This window comes from Balaenoptera ricei, chromosome 2 (assembly GCF_028023285.1).
Source record: "Balaenoptera ricei isolate mBalRic1 chromosome 2, mBalRic1.hap2, whole genome shotgun sequence".
NCBI lineage: Eukaryota > Metazoa > Chordata > Mammalia > Artiodactyla > Balaenopteridae > Balaenoptera > Balaenoptera ricei.
In genome coordinates this window covers 159156898-159179957 of record NC_082640.1, presented here as the reverse complement: position 1 = coordinate 159179957, position 23060 = coordinate 159156898, and the positions used below count along the sequence as shown (strand labels likewise).

Here is a 23060-nt window from a genome sequence, read left to right as displayed (position 1 = left end):
AGAACCCACCTGCCAATGCAGGGGACACGGGTTCGAGCCCTGGTCCGGGAAGATCCCACATGCCGCGGAGCAACTAAGCCTGTGCACCACAACTACTGAGCCTGCACTCTAGAGCCAGTGAGCCACAACTACTGAGCCTGCGCGCCTAGAGCCCGTGCTCTGCAACGAAGAGGAGCCCCCGCTCGCCTCAACTAGAGAAAGCCCACGCACAGCAACGAAGACCCAATGCAGCCAAAAATAAATAAAAACAGCACACTGTGTACTTTAAAGTGGTTAACTGTGTGTTACTGATTTTCACGTCAATTAAAAAAATTCCATATTAAAAACAATTGGATTAATAGATGAAGGGATAGAGAGTAGATGATGAAAAAGTAATTACAACAAAATATTAATTGTGAACTTGATGGTGGGCACGTGGCTGCTCACCACACAGCTCTTCAACTTTCCTGTGTGATTCAAATTTCTCATCGTCTCTTGTCCAGCTTAGTAAACTTACTAAAAGTCACGAACTGTACCATTAGCATGGGTGAATTTTACGCTGTATGATGTTTAACCACCTCAATATTAAGTTCTTAAAAAGATTTTCATCACAAAATATTAGAGAAAAAATGCAAAAGGCTAGGTTGATAAAATTAGGATAATAGGAATTTTATAAAGGGTACCCAAAAGAATACTAGCAGGACACCCCCAAAATGCTCACAGTGACTGTGAAACAGACTCACAGACACAGAGAACAGACTTGTGGCTGCCAAGGGGGGAGGGGAGTGGGGGAGGGATAGATGGGGAGTTTGGGATTAGCAGATGCAAACTATTACATATAGGATGGATAAACAACAAGGTCCTACTGTATAGCACAGGGAACTATATACAATATCCTGGGATAAACCATAATGGAAAAGAACATATATACTTATACACATACATATATATATAAAACTGGGGGGCTTCCCTGGTGGCACAGTGGTTGAGAGTCTGCCTGCCAATGCAGGGGACACGGGTTCGAGCCCTGGTCTGGGAAGATCCCACATGCCGCGGAGCAACTAGGCCCGTGAGCCACAACTACTGAGCCTGTGCGTCTGGAGCTTGTGCTCCGCAACAAGAGAGGCCGCGACAGTGAGGGGCCCGCGCACCGCGATGAAGAGTGGCCCCCACTTGCCGCAACTAGAGAAAGCCCTCGCACAGAAACGAAGACCCAACACAGCCATAAATAAATAAATAAAAATAAATAAATTAAACAAACAAACAAAAAAAAAAACTGGGGACTTCCCTGCTGGTCTAGTGGTAAAGAACCCGCCTTACAATGCAGGGGATGCGGGTTTGATCCCTGGTCAGGGAACTGGGATCCCACATGCCACGGGGCAACTAAGCCCGCGGGCCACAACTACTAAGCTTGCGCGCCTCAACTAGAGCCTGCGTGCCACAAACCACAGAGCCCACACACTCTGGAACCCACGCCACAACTAGAGAAGCCCATGCACCGCAACGAAAGATCCCGCATGACTCAATGAAGATCCCGCGTGCCACAACTAAGACCCAGCGCAGCCAAAAATAAAATAAAAAATAATAAATGATAAATAAATCTTTCAAAAAAATAAAACTGAATCACTTTGCTGTACAGCAGAAACTAACACAACATCATAAATCAACTATACTTGAATAAAATAAATTTAAAAAACAAAAAAACCAAAATGCTCACAGTGAAAGTTTCTGAGTGCTTTGTGTGTGTGCGTGTTTTGCGAGGCAGAGGTGGTGGTGGTGGGGGGGGTCCCTTCCTTCTATTTGTTAGTTTTTCAAATTTTCCACAATAAACATATTACTACATAGTGGAACAAAGTTATAAAAAATGAAATAAGTGAAAATTCCATTCTCACGTGGACTACATCTTGCCAGTCTCCAGGGAATATTTAAAAAATAATAATTTAGGGCTTCCCTGGTGGCACAGTGGTTGGGAATCTGCCTGCCAGTGCAGGGGACACGGGTTCGAGCCCTGGTCTGGGAGGATCCCACATGCCGCGGAGTAGCTGGGCCCGTGAGCCACAGCTACTGAGCCTGCGCGTCTGGAGCCTGTGCTCCACAAGAGAGGCCGCGATAGTGAGAGGCCCGCGCACCGCGATGAAGAGTGGCCCCCGCTTGCCGCAACTAGAGAAAGCCCTCGCACAGAAACGAAGACCCAACACAGCCATAAATAAATAAATAAATAAATAAATATTTAAAAAATAATAATAATAATTTAGGGTTGGAAGATTCCAGTAGAGAAGCGGGAAAATCTTTGTTTTCATTTTATTACCTATCCCACCTGGGCCAAAACCTCGGACAAGGCTGATTCCAGTTCCCTCCCCTGTTCTGGTCTCCTATCCACATTCGGCCCTGCGTTCACAGTCCCCAGCCAGCCTCGGAATTCCTGCTATCCCTCCGTTGCCTGAAAGGCACCTTTCTGCCAAGCCCACCCTGCCTCTGGCTTCCCCTCCTGTGACTCTTCTCTGCCACCTTTTCAGGCTTAACTTGGAGTCTGGGGCCCCTCCCCAGACCCACACCCGCAGGGGATCAGGCTCTGCTGGGCCAGCGCCGGCCCCTCCATTCCCATCATTCTCTCTAAGAGCTTGGATTTCTGCACCCTGCTCCCCACCTGGCTCCTGCTTCTCAACTCTCTCCACTTCAGCCTGACACTCAGGCAGGTGCCAAATCTGTCCTAAACATCTTTCATGGTGTCACTTCTAGCTCCAAAACTTTCAGTGGCTCCCCTGGGCCTATCAGACAAATTTAATCAGTCGCCAGAGGCCTGAGGCCCTCAGCATCGCCCCAGCCCGAAGAGCACCCGCCCTGGACAGACCCGTCATCACCCCCATATCCTGTGCCGAGGGCCGGTCCTGGGCCCCTACTGGTCTCACAGTTACTGAGCACTTGAAATGTGGCCTGAGGGACTGAGAAACTGAGTTTTAAATTTTACCGAATTAGAATTAATTTTAAATTTAAACACTGACACATGATTCATTTATTGAAAAACGCTTCAGTATGTCTGGAACGACTTGGGGATGTTAATCTGCTTTTTCAACTGTACGTTTCATGACATCTAAATCGAGATCGACTACACCAGTGAAATTTTAGCACTGGGGGTTCGATCCCTGGTCGGGGAACCAGGATCCCACATGCCGCAGGGCAACTGGGCCCGTGCGCCACAACTACTGAGCTCGTGTGCCTCAACTAGAGAGCCTGCATGCTGCAAACTACAGAGCCCACACGCCCTGGAGCCCATGCGCCACAACTAGAGAAGAGAAAACCCGCACACCACAACTAGAGAGAAGCCTGCACGCCGCAAGATCCCACATGCCTCGATGAAGATCCCGCATGCCACAACTAAGACCTGATGCAGCCAAAAATAAATAAATATATATATAATAAATAAATCTTTAAAAGAATAAATAAAATAAAATGTGGTTCTTAGAAAATTTTAAATGACATGTGGGGCTTGCCTTCTATTTCTTTTGGCGAGCACTGCTCAAGAGTCTAGAAAAGACGGGGAACCAGAGCTGTCCGGTGTGTCCGCTCAGAAGCCCACCCCTCAGGGGGCCGCCTCTTTGCACCCTCGACCCCTCCTCCCGGGCACTTGCCAGTAAGCACTACAGCACTAGTTACAGTACCCAAAACAGCAGGAACCACCTAAATTCTAAATTCATACCCACCATGGACTTCTGTGGAGCCCCTAGAAATCATAAGACGAAAATGTTCACACACCAAATGTCATTAGGGGGAAAAAGGAGATACAAAATCACACATACGTTACAAGGAAGTTCACTAAAGATTTATCCCAACAATAGATGGGATCAAGGGTAATTTAAGTTTCTCGCTACATACTAATTTTCTAAATTCTCCAAATTTTCCACAATGAACATAATTATTTTTATAATTATGAAAACAGCAATGAAGGTTATTTCTTTTACAACTCAGCCTGGCCTGAAGTTCTCTTTCTGTTTCCCTCCTTTCAACCTATGTGAATGCCTCTCTGGGGCAGGTTCAGGACAGCCTCTTCCAGGAAGGCATCCAGGGTCCTGGGACACCGAGTGGCTCCAGGGAGCTGGACTTGTAAGAGCCCGAGGATCCTCCTGCTCGTGTACCCCAACGGCCAGGCCCAGGCTAAGGAGCCCCAGGAGCCCGGCCCAGGGTCCCCCAGGGCCTCACCGCCACTGCCACCCATCCTTTGCTTATGGAGTACTGTGTATTCAGGCACTGTGCCAAGCGATCACCACGAGCCTGGAAGGTCAGTCTTATTAACCCCACTGTACAGATGGGCAAACCGAGGATCAGAGAGGAGGGGCAGTTGCCCAGGGCCACACGGCTGGTCAGCAGTGGAGATTTGAACCCAGGTTAGCTGTTGACTCCAGGCCGCTGGTTCTTAGCCACCTTGCCACGTGCCTCCACTGGAACCCAACCATTCCCCCATCACTGGCACATCAGGGCCAAACGCCTCTCTGCAGCATCACAAGGCCGACCACCCACCCCCCGGCTCAGCCCCAACCCACGCCTTCCCTCAGTAACACTTCCTCACACCAAGTAAGTTGCTGGCCTCTGTGCCCTTTGTCCTGCAGCTCCTCGCGACTGGGACACCTTCCTTCCCAGTGGGGACAGGGGTGAGGGGAGGCGGGAAGGCAGAGACAATATGCGAGGACAATCCTTCCTGGACCGCCTCCCTCTCTGCACTCAGTCACCCAGTCACTCAACAATTACTGAGTACCTAGCATGCGCTAGCTAAGTTCTGCAGGGGTATAAACAGAAAGAAGGAAGGGGACCTGGCCCTCAAGAAGCTTACAGCTAGTAGGCCTACAAGCCATGTACAACCACTGCAGCACCAGGAAACCAACCTTAGAGTGACAGCAGTTACAGTGAGCCAGGGGGGTGGGGTAAGGGATGCGACCTCCGAGGGGGGAAACAGGGCTGCCTGGTGAGGCTGTCTAGGGCCGGACTTTGTGGGTGGCAAAGGCTTCCCACACGGTGATGTGTGAGAGCGTTCCAGGTGGCTGACAGCACAGGCAAAGGCCCAGCGGCAGGAAGGGCTGGCCAGGTTGATAGCAGGGAAAGAGGTTGGGCCAGGTACCAGCTGCCCCTCCTGTCCTTACCTGGAGGAAGATGGCAGGGCTGCGTGTTACAGGGCTCCACATCCGCAGGCCTGGATGGCTGCAGGCTCCCGCAGTGGCCGGGCGGGCCAATGGCACAGACCACCTGGCGCCTCCGAGTGCCCGAGCTGCAGCTCTTGGAGCACTGGGGCCCCCCGGGGTGGGAGTGGGAAGAGAGAACAAGCCCGCAAAGGGAGAAAGACCCTGAGACTGGGTGGGGGGTACCTATAAGGCAGGGGGAAGGGGGAAGGTGCCTGGTACTGCGTGTCAGACCCAAGGACAGGCACATGTGCAGCCTCCGGTCAGAGACCCAAGGGACCGGGATTGGGCAGCAGGTATGGGTGGGGGGAAGTACTCACTAGGCCCCAGGCGCCTACGTGCCAGGCCTGGTCACTGAGGGGGGGACAGCTGTCATGCACACAGGGCTCAGTGAGGGGGGGACGGTCCTCCAAGGAGCACGCTGTGGCGTGGAGCAGAGACCCCTCGTCACCCCGGCAGGTGATGGTCCGCCTCCGGACCCCGGGGCCGCAGCTGACAGAGCACTGTAAGGACCAGGCTGTCAGCACGAGCTGGTCCTCGCCCAGCGGGAGGCCCACCAGCCTGGCACGGAGGGCAGACAGCACCCTACTGCCCCACGTCCAGTTCCCAGGCCCAGAGAGGCTGAGTCATCCTCCTGCGGTTACACAGCCTGAATCATGGCTGCAGATACCAAGCTGAGGTGCGTTTTCCACATTCCTTCATTTGCAACTGCAACATAGGTAGGTGCCAGAAGCAGTGACCAGCAGCCCCAGTTTCCCCCTGGCCCCCAAACAGTGTGCCCGGCTTCCTCTTTCCCACCGGCCTGGGATCCTAGAGCAGGAGGAAGAACACGGGAGCAGGAGTCCAAGCCCCCGCTCCTAGGCCCAGCTTCTGCCACAGCTTCCAAGACCACGTGGCAGGTCACTTTACTCCCAGGATCTGTTTGCCCGAGGCGGAGGACGAGCCTCCCAGCCCTTCCCTGCTGCTGCCCAGGCCCAAGACCCAGTTCCTGACTTCCGCCCCTCCTGGTCAGGGCCGGGCCTCACCTCGCCCCAGGGCTCCGCGCTCCAGGCTGTGCAGCGCTGCAGGTTGCAGGCCTGCGTGGTAGGGGGCTTCTCAGGCAGGGCCGCACACTCGGCGTCCTCAGCAGCCTCCTGGACGCCGGCGCCATCAGATGAGACACAGTAGACGGTGCGGGACTGGGAGCCGCCCTCACAGGAGGCCGAGCAGGGCGTCCAGGGCCCCATCTTCCAGCTGGCAGGGAGCAGGAGGGCGGTGAGGCTGGCCCTGCAGCAGGGGCCAAGGTCCAGGCCCGAGGGGGCACAGGAGTGGAGGGGGGACCCCCACCCGGCCCATTCTCTGAGCATCAGGCCGTGCAGGTGAGGGGCAAAGAGCCCTGCGCAAAGGCCAAGGTCCGGCCCTGCTCACCCATCCCCACCACTGTGCACTGGTCCCTATAAACACGGAGTCTGGCTGCCTCCCTCTCAGTGTTCCTGTCCTCACCTGCGTCCCCCTTCCTCCTTCTCACCAGGTCAGCCATCACCCCCAGCCAGACTCCATCCCCTCTGGGTCTGAACTTAGTGGGGGCATCTCCCGGAGGGGCCGTGCTCACCCGAGTGGGGAGTGGCCCTTCCTGGCCGTGGGGCCCAAGGACCTAGAAGAAAGGGCCAGCCCCACTGCAATGCAAAGCCACACCCACCACCATCCCAAGAGACCAGCTGCCACCAAGGCCACGGGAGGAAGGACTGCACAGCCCTGCGGGGAGCCTGTGGCCCAGGAGTACCTGTTCCTGCACACACACTGGGCCCCAGCGAGGGGCCACGCTCTGGGCCGGTGCAGGTAAGAGGTCCCTTGTGCACAAACACAGGCACTGCCGATGCCCTCAGGCCCCTTGGCCCGAGTCCTGGCCCACTCCTTGGCATCTGCCAAGTCCCCTGCCAGCTCAGACAAACGGGGCGCCTCCGATACCCCCCCAACCCTCCCGCCGCCAGCCTGGACATTCTGGGCACTGTGTGGGCTCACGAGGGCGGACGGAATAGCCCGGGGTCTCATGCTCGGGACCCCCCACTGCCCCCGCCCGGCTGACAGCTGGCTCCTCCCGCTCTGTCCACAGCTCTGAGGAGCCCCCCAACCTCTTTCTTTGCTCAACACCTAAAGCGGCTGAGGGACCCCACTCCCTTCCCACCCAAGAGCTTGGGTCCCGCAGGGGCAGAGGGGGCTGGCAGGGCCTCACCGCTTGGTGTGTGGGCAGGGCTGAGGGCTGCAGGGTCGGCGGTCAGCCGGCCGCGGCCGGTGCCGGCACAGGTGTTCGGGGTAGACCTCATTGTCGATGGTGCAGAACACCGGGCGGGTCTGCTGACCTGCAGGGGCCCGGCCATAGCAGGCAGCCAGTCAGTCCAGACTCGCCAAATGCATTCTCTGGGCCAGGCACCCTTCCGGACACGTCCCAAGCATCACCTTGATTAAGCCTCAAATGAACCCCTGGGGTAGGCTGCCATCACCATCCTCAACTTACGGATGAGGAAACTGAGGCTCAGCGAGTTGTATCTGTGGGCGATGGAGCCCCGCTCTGACACCTGACCATTAGCTCCAGGCCCAGCCTCCACCGCCAATGGCATACTGTCTCCTGTGAGATGCCACTGCCTCGGGGAAGCCCTCTGGTTCTCTTAGGTTGGGCGGGGGCCCTTCCTCGAGTCCCCTGATCTCTGGGTTTCCCCCAGGTGACCCCCATGACATGAGGCTGTCTCCTCTCCTTGTCCACCCCCCACCCACAGCTGGAGCGCCTGGAGGAGAGAGCCAAGCCCCGCGTGCAGCCGCGCCCCCGACCAGGGCCCTGCCCTCACCTCCACCACACGTGGCGCTGCAGTCACCCCACGAGCCGTGGCTCCAGCTGAAGCCGGGCCGGGGGGTGCTCAGGGGCAGGTGGTACTCGAAGTGCACGCCAGGGTTGGGCTCCTGGCTGATGAGCTGTGCAGGAGGGTCCCCACTGAGGCCTGATGCCAGGGGGCCACACCCGCCCAGCCCGCAGCCCTCCTGCCGGCCGCCCCCATCTCCCGCCAGCCCCGCTCACCTCGACGATCAGGGGCTCCGAGGTGGGGCCGCGGGCGTGGAGCCGCTCGGGCGCCAGGTCCCCCTCAGCTCCCCGCTCATAGTGCAGGACGGTGCTGGCCACAGGTAGGGCCCGGGCGCCCTCGATAGTCCAGTGCCCGTTGAGGTAGTAATCACCACGGATGCTCTTCACCGCTGGGCAGGGCGAGCACCCTAGTCAGCTGCCCTGGCAGGACCCGCCCCCCTGCCCCAGACCCAAAACTGTCCTCACCCAGGAAATTCCTGCTGGCGGCCGCCTCCTCAATGCGGATGCTGGTGGCCCCCACGGGAACTATGAGGATCTGGTTGTAGCCTGAGGGGACAGAGATACCCCGGGACCACTCAGCTGCAGGGAGGAGTTGGCCCTGAGGAGGCTAGGTGCCCGCAGCACAGGTGGGGTCAGGGCAGGGCAAGTAGCACACAGGCAGGGCCGGGTGCTTGGGAAAGAGTGTTCCTGAAGGAGCAGGCAGCCTTGCAAAGCCCAGAGGGGCGGGCAGGCTCCAGCGCCCATACTGACCGGGAGGGGAGGGGGCAGATGGGGACGATGGGGGAAGGGATGAGGAGGCATCCAGGTGGCCACTGGATAAGGGGGCAGAGATCCTAGTGTGAGCCCACGGGCTCCTGGACAAGGGTTTGGCCTCCACCCTGAGGCATGACCTCAGGCCTTTCATGACCTGAGTGCCAAATCAGACCCTCTCAGTGCCATGAGAGCAACTCAGCCAGTGAGGGAGACAGGCCAGGAAGGAGCAGGTAACAGACCCTTGTCTCAACTGTCTGTGGACCCCGGGAGGAGCCCCACCTCTGCTGAGGTCATTGGCATCAAAGACGCCTGTGACGGGGTAGCAGGTCGTGCCGTCACCCCCGCACTGCAAACACTTGTCCTCCTGCTTCCACGAGTCCAGGTTGTGGTCACAGCCGACAACCTGCCAGGCAGAGACGAGGGGAGATGGGAGAGACCAGAGTGAGTCACGGTCACACCAGGACTTGAACCCTGGCTGCGTAGCCAGGTCCAGGAGGCGCAGTAACCATTCACTAGCCATGGGGGCCGAGTAAACCTTGATTCTGGCCTGTGGCTGACAATCCACCTCTTCTGCCTACTCGGCACCCGTGTCCCCTTCTCTGACAATAGCACCTCATTTTCCTTCCTTTGTGGGAGCCACCTCTCTCCCACAGAGTTTGCATACAGTTCCCCAACAGTGGCTTCGGGCCAATCAGCGGGTTGTATGCCTTGCTCAAAGCTCACAGGGGGAGCCCCAGGCCAGGACAAGCCAAAGGCAACCCCAGGTCGCTGGAACTCCTGGGAATAGGGCACCCTGTCCCAGGGGGTTGCCAGGCTGGGACAACTGAAGCCTGGGCTGCTGGGCCAGCTTCACACCTCATCAGAAGAACCTATCTGCCCCTAAGCTGACCCAAGAGACAAGGAGAGAGATGTTTCCAGCATCATCATTCAAGCACCTGCAGCCAGCCAGCCCTTCCCTCAATGGCATTTTTAAAATTTCTTAAGTCAGTTTTAGTTGGGTTTCTATTACTTGCCCGTGAGCCACAACTACTGAGCTCGCATGCCACAACTACTGATGCCCGTGCGCCTAGATCCCGTGCTCCACAAGAGAAGCCACCACAATGAGAAGCCTGTGCACCTCAACGAAGAGTAGCCCCCGCTTGCCGCAACTAGAGAAAGCCTGCACGCAGCAACAAAGACCCAACACAGCCAAAAACAAATAAATAAGTAAATTAAAAAAAAAAAAAGAAATACACTGGCGAATGTATTAAAATATTTATGTCTGGAAGATTTGAGGATACAGGAGAGAAGGCTGTAGGGACATTATCTTCAAGTATCAGAAAATAGGAGGAAATCCAGGGTGGGAAAGGGGAATGGAAAGAATTAAGAATAATGGAAGAGAGGTTCATTTAGTATAATTGTGAGCAGCTGTGAAGAGCAGCATGGAAACAAAATTACCCAGAAGAGGTGGTAGCCTCAGCGTCCACAGTGCCACCCAGAGGGTTCCTCTTACTGTGGGGCTAGAGTTTTCAAAGGGCAAAGGTAAGAGGGTCACAGGGCATCTGCGATGCAAGGCACCTTAGAAGCTAGTCTTGAGAAGACGTCAAAGTCATGAGAGCCCCTGGCCTGCTGATGCGGGGCTGGGCGACGTCTGCAACAGGCCCCAAGCCATCTGGTGGGGGTGGGGGCATAACTCACCCGGCAGCTGCCATCCACGCAGATGTCCCGTTTGCCAGGCTCGCAGGGTGTCCCGTCTATGACGGCCTCCCTGTGCTTGTAGTAGAAGCTCTCCCCCTTGGGAATGCAGTTCAGTTCACATTTGTTTGGGGCTGCGGTGAGCAAGAGGGGAAAGCTGAGAGGCTGAGCGAGGTTCAAGGCCTGTCCTAGCAACAGCGAAGTGTGGGCAGGGGCCAGAAGCACGCGCGCCCACGACTGGGAGGGGCCTACAGCGCCATACGTACTCCCAGTGGCTCAGAATCCCACCTCCAACCCAGGGAGAAGGGATGCTCTCCCCGAAACTGCTGCATCTCTGGGACTCCCTGGGAATCAAGTCGAAGAAAAATCCCAGAATAAGGAAAAAGCTAGACATTTGAAGAGGTCTATTTCAGCCTTATTATTTGTAATAGTCCCAAGTTTTAACAATCAGCTACTCTATTATCTATCACTAGAATATTACGCATGTTGACTGTGCTATTAAAAACTATGATTATGAAGACTAGACAATAATGTGGGAAAATGCTTATAACAGAGTGCAAAGCGATACTATGTAATAACTACAAATATGTAAACAGAGAGAGAATAATGTGAAAAGGGCTAGCATGAAATGCTAGCCAGGATCCTATGAAAGAGATAGGGTTAAGGTTTTTTTCTTGTTTCAATTTTTATATTTATCTAAATATTATATACACATTGTTTAAACAGCCCAGAAGTGCAAATAGGATTGTAATCACCTCCACCACAAAGAAGGCATCCCTCGACAACCCTTTTTAAACTTTCCTCTGTGTTCTAATTTTTCTATAACATATATTTAAATTATTTTCAACATACCCTCACCTTAGGATCCAGGAGGAGCAATGAAGGCAAACTACCCCACTGGGGCCGCCCCCTCTAGCCAAGACCCCTTCCCCACCCCAGAGCACACACAGGATATGTTTACTGATTTGGAATCCAGAGTGCCACAGAGTTTCCAGGAGTCATCCACAGTGAGCAGTGAAAACTACTACTCAGAAGGATTATCCTAAGATATGTTCTGACTCATCTAAAATGCTTTAAGTACACGCATGTTAGTGTTTTTTGTTTGTCTGTTTTCTTGAACTGTATTGCTCTAAAAATTAATGACCCCACACCTTCCTCAAAGTTACCCAGAGCCGGGCTCCGGCCCCAGAGGCTCTGAGTAAATGAGCCCTTGCCACACCAAGTCCCCTGCAGCCCAGCCTGCAGTTTGCCCAAACTCGGGCACCAACTCCACTCCCCACCTCGCACCCCACCCCCGCCCGGCCCCCCACCATGCCTCCTGCCACGTGAGGAATGCTTCCGGAGCAGGCCAAACAAAAGAAGGCTCAAAACGGCAGAGGCTTGGCCAAGACTTTGTTTGAAGACGTACCTACGGAGGGGAAAAGGATGGAGAAACCTCAAAACGACCACCACTGTTGTGCCCAGCTGGGGGTACTGGAGGTTTTTCTTTAAATGTATTTGACAACGTGTCTGTAATATGGTAATGAGAACTGCGAAATGCGAAGTCGGCGTAGCGAAGAGATCCCCCAAAGATGGGACCCAGCCAGCGTAGGGCAACGCAGGCGGGGGCGGCAGTCGGAGGGACTCGCGCACTTACCGCCGTAGTAGGGCAGCCACTCGTACCGCCGCCCCTGGAACTCCTGGCCGTCGAACTCAGCGCACTGCTCCGCCCTGAAGTCGCGGGCGCCGTCGGGGCAGCTCTGCGGGGCGGAGGGGACAAGGGAAGGGGCTCGTGGGTCCACCACTGGGGTCTGCCGCCCGGTTAGCCCCGGGGAGGTGGGGTCCTGTCCCCCCCAAACCCCCGCTGTAGCTTCGGGGAGGCGGAGTCGGGCCCCCAGGGCTCCCGTGCGCCCGCTCTAGGGGCCTTGGGCTGCCTGGGCGAAGCTATCATTTCAGGCGGGGTGAGGAAGGGGTTGCTGTGCACCGACAGGAGGGCCCCCCAGGGCTAGGATGTCAGCCGAGCAGGGCGTCCGGGAAGCTGTCCCCCACCCCCGGGGGCTTTACCTTACCTCGGGGCGGCAAGAGCGGTGGCTCCGGGAGGGGCCCACGCAGCCAGAGCCCCCATCTCTCCTGCAGGGCGAGAGCGCTGGGAAGACCCGAACCCCCATGACCCAACACCCCGCCCCCTCCTGGGGCTCCCCCGCAGGCCCCCCAGCTTCGGTGGCGCCACCTGGTGGGCACCACTGGGCCCGAGGGGTGGCAAGCAGAGGACGGGGGTGGCCACACACATAAATCCCTTTAGGTAGGTTTAATCAGCCCTCTGTTTATACCTGGGAGAAGCCAGACCCAGAAGTCTAACTACCCTGGAGTCTGTCTAACTTGGGGCCACTCTGCCTCTTAAAGCAAATTCCCAGAGAAGCCTCAAATTCTGCCCTTGGAGACACAATAAGATGTAATACATACCCACTTGGTAAGATTATTCTGCCATTTAAGGAGTAAATGAGGATAAGGCACTTAGAATAATATCTTATCTCTCTCCCTCTTCACGCAAAGTTTTCAGGAACAGTTAAACCCACTGACAGGCAGGGTGTCATCACCCCTTCTTTTGCACCCTGTAGTACCTATCAGAGTGCAGAGCACAGAGCAGGTGCTTAATAAGTGACTTAGAGCGAAAAACATCTATACTTGACAAAGAGGCTGACAGTAGAGAAACCACACAGGTTAAACTGTTGAAGATTATTCATTAATTCAACAAGAATTCACTGCGCCTGCCAGGCACTGCATGAGGAGCTAGAGACTCGGGGTGGATGAAGCAGGAGTGGCTCCAGGCCCCTGAAATAAGGCTGTTGTTGCAGTCAGAGTGTAAGTACCTGGAAATGACCCAATTTCAAATTCTCCACTAAACCTGCTCCCAGAACAAATCCATTGCGTCATAGGTCCTGCCCCTGTGGCCTGGCACTGGCCCGGGACACCTAGCCCAGGACCCAGCTGCTCCCTCACGCCTGCCCTCTTTTTACAAGCTGGCCCATTCCCACCTTCCTACCTCTGGGAGTAGCAGGGGCGCTCCCGGAAGCTGACGCCCCCTCCACAGGTCCGGCTGCAAGGGCTCCAGTTGCCCCAGGAGCTCCAGGTGTCACTCTGCCGCCTCACCCTGGGAGCCTGCAGGAGGAGACACTCAGGAGCGGGACTCAGCACTCGGAGCCCCACAGGGTGCTCAGGGCTCCCCCGAGGCCCCCTGCCTCAAAACACCCCCTCCCCAGCAAAGAACCTGAGATCTTGTCTCCTAGAGCCAAGGCTTCAGCACTGCAGCACCGCCAGGCACCCGAACATATTCATTTGTGGAATTGGCCAGCTGTCACCATAAGGAGCTGGGAGCCAGCCCAGCCTTCTCATCCGTCAACGCCACCTCCACCAGCCGCCCCTATTTGCCAAGTACAGTGGGCAAGCCGCCAAGCTGGGGGCAGAGATCTCTCCCCTGACCGTGATATCCCCTGGCTGGGAAGAGCCTGGTTTGAGAATCAAGATGTCTGCGAACATTCCCTTGAATGGAAGCCCACGGATCAGCGGAGCATGCCCTTCCAGGAGGGAGATACAAAAGGGCAGGAAGAATAGCGTGTCATCAGGCAGGTAGGGCTCCACCTGTGCGGGGAATGTTGCCCACGGGCAGCGCCATGTTTTTGTAGCTCTGGCCTATCAGAATAAGAACTTAATCTAATTGTGTGTGTGTGTGTGTGTGTGTGTGTGTGTGTGTGTGTGTGTGTGTGTGTGTGTGTGTTGGAGTGGGGGCTGTGGTTTCTTCCTGCCGATCTGTGGCAGCGACTCCCAGGAGTCCCCCAATATCCATCCTCCCCTTCTCCTATTAAGAGAACCCTTGACTCTTAGCTGGATACCTGGCTGCCCCCACCCCCAAATTCATTTCCCAGACTTCCTGCAGCTAACCACAGCGATATCACTAAATTCTTGTCAGTGAGATGTACATAAAAGTGTTGGGTAGCAGCCTCCAGTGCAGGCATACCTCAGAGATATTGTACGTTTGGTTCCAGAACACCGGAATAGAGCAAATATCGTGAAAAAGCAAATCACACAGATATGGGGATTTCCCAGTGCCTATAAAAGTTGTTTGCATTCTACTGTAATCTATTAAGCATTATGTCTAAAAAAGAAAAACAGAAACAGATGTATGTACCTCAATTTAAAGTACTTGGGACTTCCCTGGTGGTGTAGTGGTTAAGAATCCGCCTGCCAGTGCAGGGGACACGGGTTCGATTCCTGGTCCAGGAAGATCCCACGTGCCGCGGAGCAACTAAGCCCGTGTACCACAACTACTGAGCCTGCGCTCTAGAGCCCGTGAGCCACAACTACTGAGCCCGTGCCACAACTAATGAAGCCCATGCGCCTAGAGCCTGTGCTTCGTAACAAGAGAAGCCACCGCAACGAGAAGCCCACACACCGCCATGAAGAGTAGCCCCGCTCGCCGCATCTAGACAAAGCCCACGTGCAGCAACGAAGACCCAACACAGCCAGAAAATAAAATATTTTTAAAAAGTACTTTATTGCTAAAAAATGCTAACCATCATCTGAACTTTCAGAAAGTCGTAATCTTTTTGCAATAGTAACGTCAAAGATCACTGATCATAGATAGCTAACAAATATGATAATGATGAAAAATTTGAAATATTGTGAGAATTACCAAAATGTGACACAGAGACACAAAGTGAGCAAATGCTGTTGGAAAAATGGCACCAATAGACTTGCTCAACACAGGGTTGCCACAAACCTTCAATCTGTAAAAAATGCAATATCTGCAAACGCAATAAAATAAGGTGTCCCTAAGAGATAGCTTGCATGTGCAATTGTCCTTTTTCTTCTTCCTCCTGTATTCCTTCCTGCTGTTTGGGAATCAGATGTGATGGCTGGAGTTGGAGCAGCCTTCTAAACTATAAGGTAATTTGGGAATAGAGGCTTCACATAGTGAAGCAAAGAAAGAAGAATCCTGGAGCCTGGAGGATGTGGTGAGACAGAACATCCCTAGACTTCTGACCTCTGGGTGTTTATTTGAAAGAGGGATCAAGTCTTTCTTGTGGAAGGACTGTTATTTGGGACTCTGTAACAGGAAAATAATCCTAATAGATACAGTTTCCCACCCGAAAGATCTGACACCCTGCAGCTGGCATCAGAAGCCCACATGCTACACACATATTCTCTCATTCACGCCTCAGAACAACCTGACGGACCCCAGTGCATGGAGAAGAGAGAGGCAGAGAGAGAGGGAGCCACGTAGGAATAGGTGGACGCAATAGAAGGTTGTCTTCACTCCAAGCCTCTGCTCTTACACCAGGTTCCCACCGACCTCACCTGGAGAACCAACACTGACACTAGCCGAGGCCTAAGGAGCTGGAGAGGTGTTGGACTTGATTTCTTGCTAGGAGGCAAAAGGTGGACTGGAAATATGTCCTGTTTGCTGGAAGGGGACTTTATTTTAGGACATCATGACATAAGAATCTCTAGGGGAAAAAAATCCCTGCCATTTTCCAGAGGAAGAATTCAAGTCCTAACGTGGAAAAGCAAACTCTTCCTCCCGTCGCGAGCCACCCGCCGCGTCACTGGATCTCAGGTGAGGATGGAGGTTTGCGCACGCGCAGATTACTCACAGTGCTGTTCTAGCGCCTTGGTGCCAAACATCAGGTTTTCCTTGTTTTATAATAAAACCAGAACCCTGAATCAGAACAACTCACACACGCAATGAACCACGTACAAAACCAAGCAGGAAGGGCCAGCCAGACCAAAGGTCTGAGCTTTCACTCCTCAAATCATTTACCCTTCAGTTCTAACTGGGCCAAAATCGCCAAGCTTCCAAAAACCAGCGAACCAGAATATAAAAGTGTTCTACGAAATTTAAACTGAAATTTACTTGGATCCGTTCCCATTTTAAAGGGGAAGATACTGAGTGTCGGGGTTGGAGGGTGACTTTCCAGGGACCACAAGCACCTCCCCTCCAGACTCATCACTACAATATAAGAATTCTGGAAGCGGCCCACAAGAACTGCTGCTTTCTCATCCTGCCGCCTCGGCCTGGCTACTAATTACCTCTGACCAAGTCCTGTTTGGATGTCAGTCTCACCCCTGAAGCACGAGACTGAGCCTCCCCAATCTACCCTTCCCTGCGACTGGGCTGGGCTTACCGGCGTGGGCAAGGCAACAAGGGGCACCCCTGCCACCCAGCCACCTTGTGCCATCAGGATGGGGTGGGGGAGGGCTCACCTGAATACAGGACCCCTTAAGTACCAAGCCTTACAAACATCCCCTTGCCCCCGAGCCCAGCACCTGTGAAGCAGGCATCCTAGAGCCAGGCCCTGTCCTGTACTTTAGTTTCTCTGACAAAAAGAAAGCAGTGAGCCAGCAGTAGCACAGGCACATCTTGTTTCTCTATAATTACCCAAACCATGAGCCGCATGATGGTGTGAAGCCAGAATGAGCCGCTCCAGTCCACCCTCACCCTGGGCCTGTCCTCACCTGCCTCCTGCCACTCTCAGCACCCCACCAGCTCCTCCAACCCCCACCTGGACAACTCAGGAGCCCCCTTTCCTGCTGCACTGTTCCCAGGGGATCAGCTGCCCGACGTGCATGGGTGAGGGTGGGAGTGGGAACAGAGGCAGAGGCGAGGAGACTGGAAGTCCTCCCCTGACCAGCCTGGGGTTGGGGGCGGCAAGGGGCGTAGTGCTTTATCCCTCCTTAATCAGCTACTCACTCTGCTCAGGCTGACCCCTCTCAGCACTGAGAATGATCCCATGAAGTTCTGGGGGTCTGGTGGGGGAGTCCTGGCCTCAGCTAGAACCGGCCTGGGCCATGGGGCAGGGGGCTGTGCCCAGCTAAAACCAGCCTGAGCTACACCCTCCCCCAGACAGTGCAGGGGGTATGAAGAGTTTTCAGCCCCAGCTATCCAGGTGTCTCTAAGGGAGAGAGCACCTAAGAGGACCCAGGTTGCTATGGATACCTTGACTCACTTCACCTGCATGCAACCTGTGGGTGGGTGTTATTACCCCCCCGCCCCCCCATTAAAGGAATCTAAGACCTGTTGATTTGCTTAGGGCCACAGCTGTTAGGAGGTGGCTCTGAGTTTCATCCTGGTGTCCTGACACTGTCAACATGCCCCCCCAACCCCGAGCTCTGAGCTTCATGCAGCCAGGCACTAGGATAAAGCCTGTGCCGAGGACCTCAGAGTGTGGCACTTAGGGAACAAGGACCATGGGGAGGCAAAGGTGACCCGGGGAAGCCAGAAGGTGGTGGAGAGGACATGAGGAAGGGGGCTCTAGCCCACTCTCTGCTCTGACTGTGGCCCATGCTAAATCCGTGGGGCTCTGGAGCAGTGCCCGCTGCCCACTGCTGACGTCCATCCCTGCCTGCCCCTCTCGGCCCTGGTCGGAGGAGTCCTTCTCATCCTCCACTCACATTTCCACTGAGGCATCATTCCCCCTGCCCTCCCTAAGGCAGCAAACAGTTTGGGTCCTTTCTCAGGGGTCCTCCTGCTGGCCTCAGAGGGCTGGGTAGGGCTGTGGGTCTCCCCCTGCGGAGCGCTCTCCAGGGACAGGACGGAAGCTGTGCCCTCCATCCTGTCAACGCAGGAGAAACTTGGCAGGAGCAGCCTCCAGGACCAAGCCCTGCTCTTCAGACAGTCCCTTCCCCAAAGATGGGTCCTGTGGTCTAGAAGATTCTCTGTACCTCCATAGAACCCAGATATGTTCTCCAGGGAGCCCTGTCCTTCAGGCCCCTGTTAATGAAACCGCTACTGTGATCACCAGTTGGCTTCCTGTGTCCACTTTCTAAATTTGTGCTAATGCGGTAGCCACTAACCACGTGAGTCTATTTAAATTCACATTAATCAAAATCAAATAAGATTCAGTTCCTCAGTTGCATTAGCCACATTTCATGTGCTCAGTAACCACATGAACTGAGTGGTTATCTTATTGAACAGCACAGATGCGGAACATTTCCATCATCTCAGAAGGTTCTAACGGTCAGCCCTGCTCTAGATGCTAACCCCAAAGGCAGTGGGGAATGGCTGGCACCCCAAACCTCTAGGCCCAAACAGCCCCATTGAGGAGCAGCTGAGTTTGGTCCCAGGCAGGTGGCAGACATCTGGTGGGATGGGCCACCTAGCCCTGAATCTTGGCTGGTGCCAGCACTGATCTCCTCTTCCTTCCACCGTGATATACCACCCGGACAGGACGTTCCCAACATTAGCAGTGCCCCCCAGCACGTTCTGAAGGGGGAGGGCGCTGGGACGTTGCCATTTCTGCAAACTGTGCCCCAAAGCCAGGCGGGAAGTTTCAAGGTCCCACCCCTCTGAAGGAGCTCGGGCCGAGGGTTCGCCTCCTCCCACCCCACCGTCCCCGTCGCCGACATTGGCCCTCTCCTGGGGATGGCGCCACTGCCGGGGGTGCTCCAGCCGTCGGGGGCTCCGGCCCGCGGCCAAGCCCTCGCCCCCGCCTCCCCAGCAGGGTCCTCCCGGGGCGGGGCGTGGTGGAGGGGAAGGGTCGAACTCACCGAGGACCCGGGTGCCGGGGCCAGCAGCAGAGGCACGAGCAGCAGCAGCCGCATCTCGGCCTGGCCTGCGGGAGAGGCCGGGGTTGGAGCGCGTGGGGCGGGACAAGGCGCCGCCCCACCCACCCCGAGTCCCGTGCTCCCCGCGGTCTCCTGGGCCGGCGCGGCGGGGGCGGCCTGTCCCTCCCTCCCGGCTGCCCACAGGTGACCCGGACACCCGCAGAGGGACTGGAGGGGATGCCGTGGGGCGCAGCGGAGCGGCCGTGCCACTCACACGGTGAGGGAGGGAAGGCCCGTCTGTAACTGGCTTCTAAAAGTTCAAGAGTAACTTCTTTCAGGGTTTCAGAGCGAAGGAAAGAGGGCAATTAAAAATACTTCTTTGTTGGGCTTCCCTGGTGGCGCAGTGGTTGAGAGTCTGCCTGCCAAGGCAGGGGACACGGGTTCGAGCCCTGGTCTGGGAGGATCCCACGTGCCGCGGAGCAGCTGGGCCCGTGAGCCACACCTACTGAGCCTGCGCGTCTGGAGCCTGTGCTCCACAGCGGGAGGGGCCGCGATAGTGAGAGGCCGCGATAGCGAGAGGCCGCGATAGCGAGAGGCCGCGATAGTGAGAGGACCGCGCACCGCGATGAAGAGTGGTCCCCGCTTGCCGCTTGCCACAACTAGAGAAAGCCCTCGCACAGAAACGAATACCCCAACACAGCCATAAATAAATAAATAAATAAATAAATAAATAAATACTTAAAAAAAAAGTAAAAGTCTATTAATTAAAAAAAAAAACTTCCTTGTTAAAAGACAGGGAGTTCAGAATCAAAGCCATCAGACTCACTGTTTTAATTCAGCAAGAGATTCTTTTTAAAAAGCCATTACAGCGCTTGTTTAAAAACTCGTTAATAAAAATGTTTTTTAAAGTCTCTGCAGGCACTTTTAAAACTCAGCTTAAATGCTTTAAAAATGTTAATTGTATCTTACTTTAAACCCAAGCCAGCATTTCTCTGTACTGGAGAAGCTCCACAAGCAGGTTCCCTAAGGGGTGTGTGTGTGTGTGTGCAGAGTGAGTGCAGTACGTGCGTGTGTGCAATGTAGTGTGTGTGAGTGTGTGTACAAAATGCCTGTGTGGAGTTTGGTGTGTGCACGCATATGATGTGTGCGAGTGCAGCAGGTACAGAGTGTCTGAGTGCAGTCTCGTGCATGTGTGCAGTAGGTGTGCATGTGTGTACATGTCACTGTACTGGAGAATGACATACACAACGTGCCCCTTTAAGTACAAAACATTAAACAAGTACTGGTTTGTATGCTTAAGTTTTAAAATCTGAAATTCTACCATTGTTCTCTTTAATTTCCTTAAGCATAAAATGATTGCAGTTTAGAAGAACAAAATAGAGCATACCTAAGCCAAGTTCAGCCAAATATAACCTGGCACATTTAACCATGCACATGCTCCGTTAATTTAGCACCAACTGTGATTCACGTAGGCATCATTTTCTCTGCAAACCGGAGGTCCCCGCGGCTGGCGGGGTGAGGGCGGTGGCGTGCTGCCTCCCGCTCGCACCGCCGCGGTCCAGCCTCGCCTCTGCGGCCCCTCGTGTAAGAACCGCGCGCGGGAGGGGAAGCCGAGGTGCCCGGGGAGCCTTGTTCTCGGGCTAACGGCAAAGATGCTGCTTCTCTAGAGACTGCCTTCAGGGGGCGGGGATGAGCCTAGCTTAAGGAAAGACGGCAGGAAGGACAGAAGAAAAGAACTTTATTTATAGCTGCTACTGGGAGCGGCGGACTCCGGCCGAGCGGGTCTGCGGCTCCGCGCGGGGCGTGCCGGGGGCCGGTGTCTAGGGGCCCCGCGCGCCCTTCCCGGTCCCCATGCGAGGATCTCCCCCGCTCCCGCCTCGCGGCGGGAACGGGCCCCGTGCAGCCCCCGGGGCGGAGAGGGGCGGCTTGCGACGTGAGGCGCGGGGCCGGCGGCGCAGGGACCCGGGCTCGGGCGCTCCAGGCCCACAGCCGCAGCGGCACCGCGGAGGGGGCGCGCTCGGTCTCCGGAGACCCGCGCCAGAACGGCGTCCGACGTGGGGAAGGGCAGAGGAGGCGGGAGGGTTGGCGCGGGCCGCCCGCGTTGCGTCTGTCCGCCCGGCCCCAGCCCCCGAGGCTCCCGGGGTTTCCTGCGCGCCCGCGACCTCCCCCACCCCCGCCCGAGGGCGCGCGACGCGGAGCGGGGACCCGGCGCCGCGCCCGCCTCAGCGGAGAGCGGGAGGCGGGGTCTCCTCCCAGGCCCCCCAATTCCTCCCACGCCGCTCTCCCTGGGAGCCGGGCGGGGCAAATTCCTGCAGCAGCCCAGGGGCGAGCCGCCCCCGCCCCGGGGTCCTGTCCCTCCGCCTCCTACCTGTCTCCCGGAGCCCCGGGCGCGCGGGGCCGGCGAGGCCACTCCGTGGGTGCACGCCCCAGCCCAACAAGTCTGGGAGGTTGGCCAGGCCGCCCGAAACGCCTGAGGAGGTTGGACTTTCTCTCCCCTCCGCTGGCTGGCTTCCTCCCCGCCCATCTCCCCCCATCCAGCTCTGCTGACATCCATCCCCGGTGACCTGCGATGCCCAGGGCCTCCATCCCTTTGGGTCTCTGCCAAGGCTTGGCTTGCCCTTCGCTTTTGGGGCTGGCACCAGTCCCATTTCCTCTGTACCCAAGTCTTCCGGTTCTGTGCCATCCTTCCTCCATGCCCACCTTACATACAACACAGCCCTGTGTCCAGCCGTCTGCTTGTCTCCTACCCCTGAATTCTATGCTTCAGCCACAGCTGAATTTCTCCACACACAATCCGCTGTTTCCCACCTCCCAGCCACCATTTCCCACCGCCTAGAATGCACTCTGGAAACCCCCTCTTAACCTTGCAAACTCCTAGTCATCCCTCAAGATCTGCCAAACATCATCTTCTCCAGAACCCTCCCCACGCCACCCCAGGCTAAGTTGGTGGCCCCCTGCTCCCTCAGTCTCCATCTCTGTCTGCTATAGTTCTATGGTGCATCACACAGCAGGGATCTGAGTCTCCCTAACTCAGCTGTGAGGTCCCTGAGGGTAAAGCATGCATCCCTGTCATGTGAGTTCAAAGCACTAGTTGGGATCAAGGTAGGAGCTCAATAAATGCCATACATTTAATTTCCTTTCCTAGTTGTCCTTCTTTTTCTCAACCAAGGCACTCCTTGTCTGCCATCTCTGTTTTGGAACTGGAAATCACCTATCCCCAGAAAAATAGCACTGGCCCTGGGGCACTCGGAGGTGGGGAGGTCACAAGGTTGATTCCTTTCCCTCATCCTCTTCTGTCTTCAGCCCCTTTCCCAGCCCAGCTATTGGGCATTTCTCCCCTGGCCTCCTGAGGATCAGAGAAAAGTCACCAGGGGGGAGCTCACCCCCTCTTCAGACCTCCAGCTCCTGCAACTCATCTCCCTGGGCCATCACAGATGCTCAGATAAAATGCTTATTAAAACATATGCATGTTAAATCTGGCCCATTTCTTACGTATCAGTGAAGAGAGGAGATGCAGCAGCTGTGTAGCAGGGGCCCCTGGGGACTTCTGTGAAGTCTTAGGCAAAGATAAAGCTTGGCAGAGAAAAGGGAGTGGGATTACCCAAAGCCTCTCTAGAAAAGGAAAATCTGTTTCTTCCATTCAAAAAGCCCCACTCCCTGCTCCCCTCAGCTAGGAATTTTCAGAGCTTGGTCAAAGGTCCCTGTAAAGTGGGAGGCAGCTGCTTCTCCTGCTGTGGGGTTGAGCAGCCGAGGCACCTCCCGGATCTGTTTCTGGTTTCCCTCTACGATCTATGATCCCTTCTTCTCAGACACCCCGGCCCATGATTTCTTACTCCTCACCCCAGCTGCAAAGGAGACCCAGAGGCTGGGGAGGCAGAACCCGCACACAGTACATCCTTGGACCCACCAACTGGGCTCTGGCAGTTACTGGTTAGGGCAAGCACTGGCCTTTAAGCCTCACGTCCCACCACCTCAGAGAGACATGGTGAGCATGGTGCCCAGCACATAATTCTTGTTCATAAAAAAATGGTGTGCACAAAAACATGGTGGTTTAGAAGGAAGATTCCAGGAAAAAGTGTAAGACCTTCTCTTCCATTGTAAAGTCCCCTCTGTACTGGCCCTGTGTCACTCAC

The 23060-nt window shown here is 55.4% G+C and overlaps 1 protein-coding gene across 2 annotated transcripts in view; it reads right to left on the bottom strand.

Annotated features, from left to right (window-relative positions):
• The window catches only part of PAPLN (papilin, proteoglycan like sulfated glycoprotein), a 35722-nt gene extending 14330 nt beyond the window's left edge, over window positions 1-21392 (bottom strand). Inside the window, exons 1-14 of one of the 2 annotated variants that reach the window (XM_059914580.1) lie at window positions 21296-21392; window positions 18931-18995; window positions 13430-13545; window positions 12456-12516; window positions 12044-12146; window positions 10411-10541; window positions 9013-9136; window positions 8446-8526; window positions 8197-8369; window positions 7970-8093; window positions 7360-7486; window positions 6173-6380; window positions 5468-5650; window positions 5112-5253 (exon numbers count right to left, since the gene is read on the bottom strand). In XM_059914580.1, the coding sequence (XP_059770563.1) occupies window positions 5112-5253; window positions 5468-5650; window positions 6173-6380; window positions 7360-7486; window positions 7970-8093; window positions 8197-8369; window positions 8446-8526; window positions 9013-9136; window positions 10411-10541; window positions 12044-12146; window positions 12456-12516; window positions 13430-13545; window positions 18931-18984 (1627 nt within the window). In that variant the 5' untranslated portion in view covers window positions 18985-18995; window positions 21296-21392. Of the gene's footprint in view, window positions 1-5111; window positions 5254-5467; window positions 5651-6172; window positions 6381-7359; window positions 7487-7969; window positions 8094-8196; window positions 8370-8445; window positions 8527-9012; window positions 9137-10410; window positions 10542-12043; window positions 12147-12455; window positions 12517-13429; window positions 13546-18930; window positions 18996-21295 lie in introns of those variants that run through there. The other variant, XM_059914579.1, reaches the window with a different exon arrangement.
• Window positions 21393-23060: the final 1668 nt, after the last annotated feature.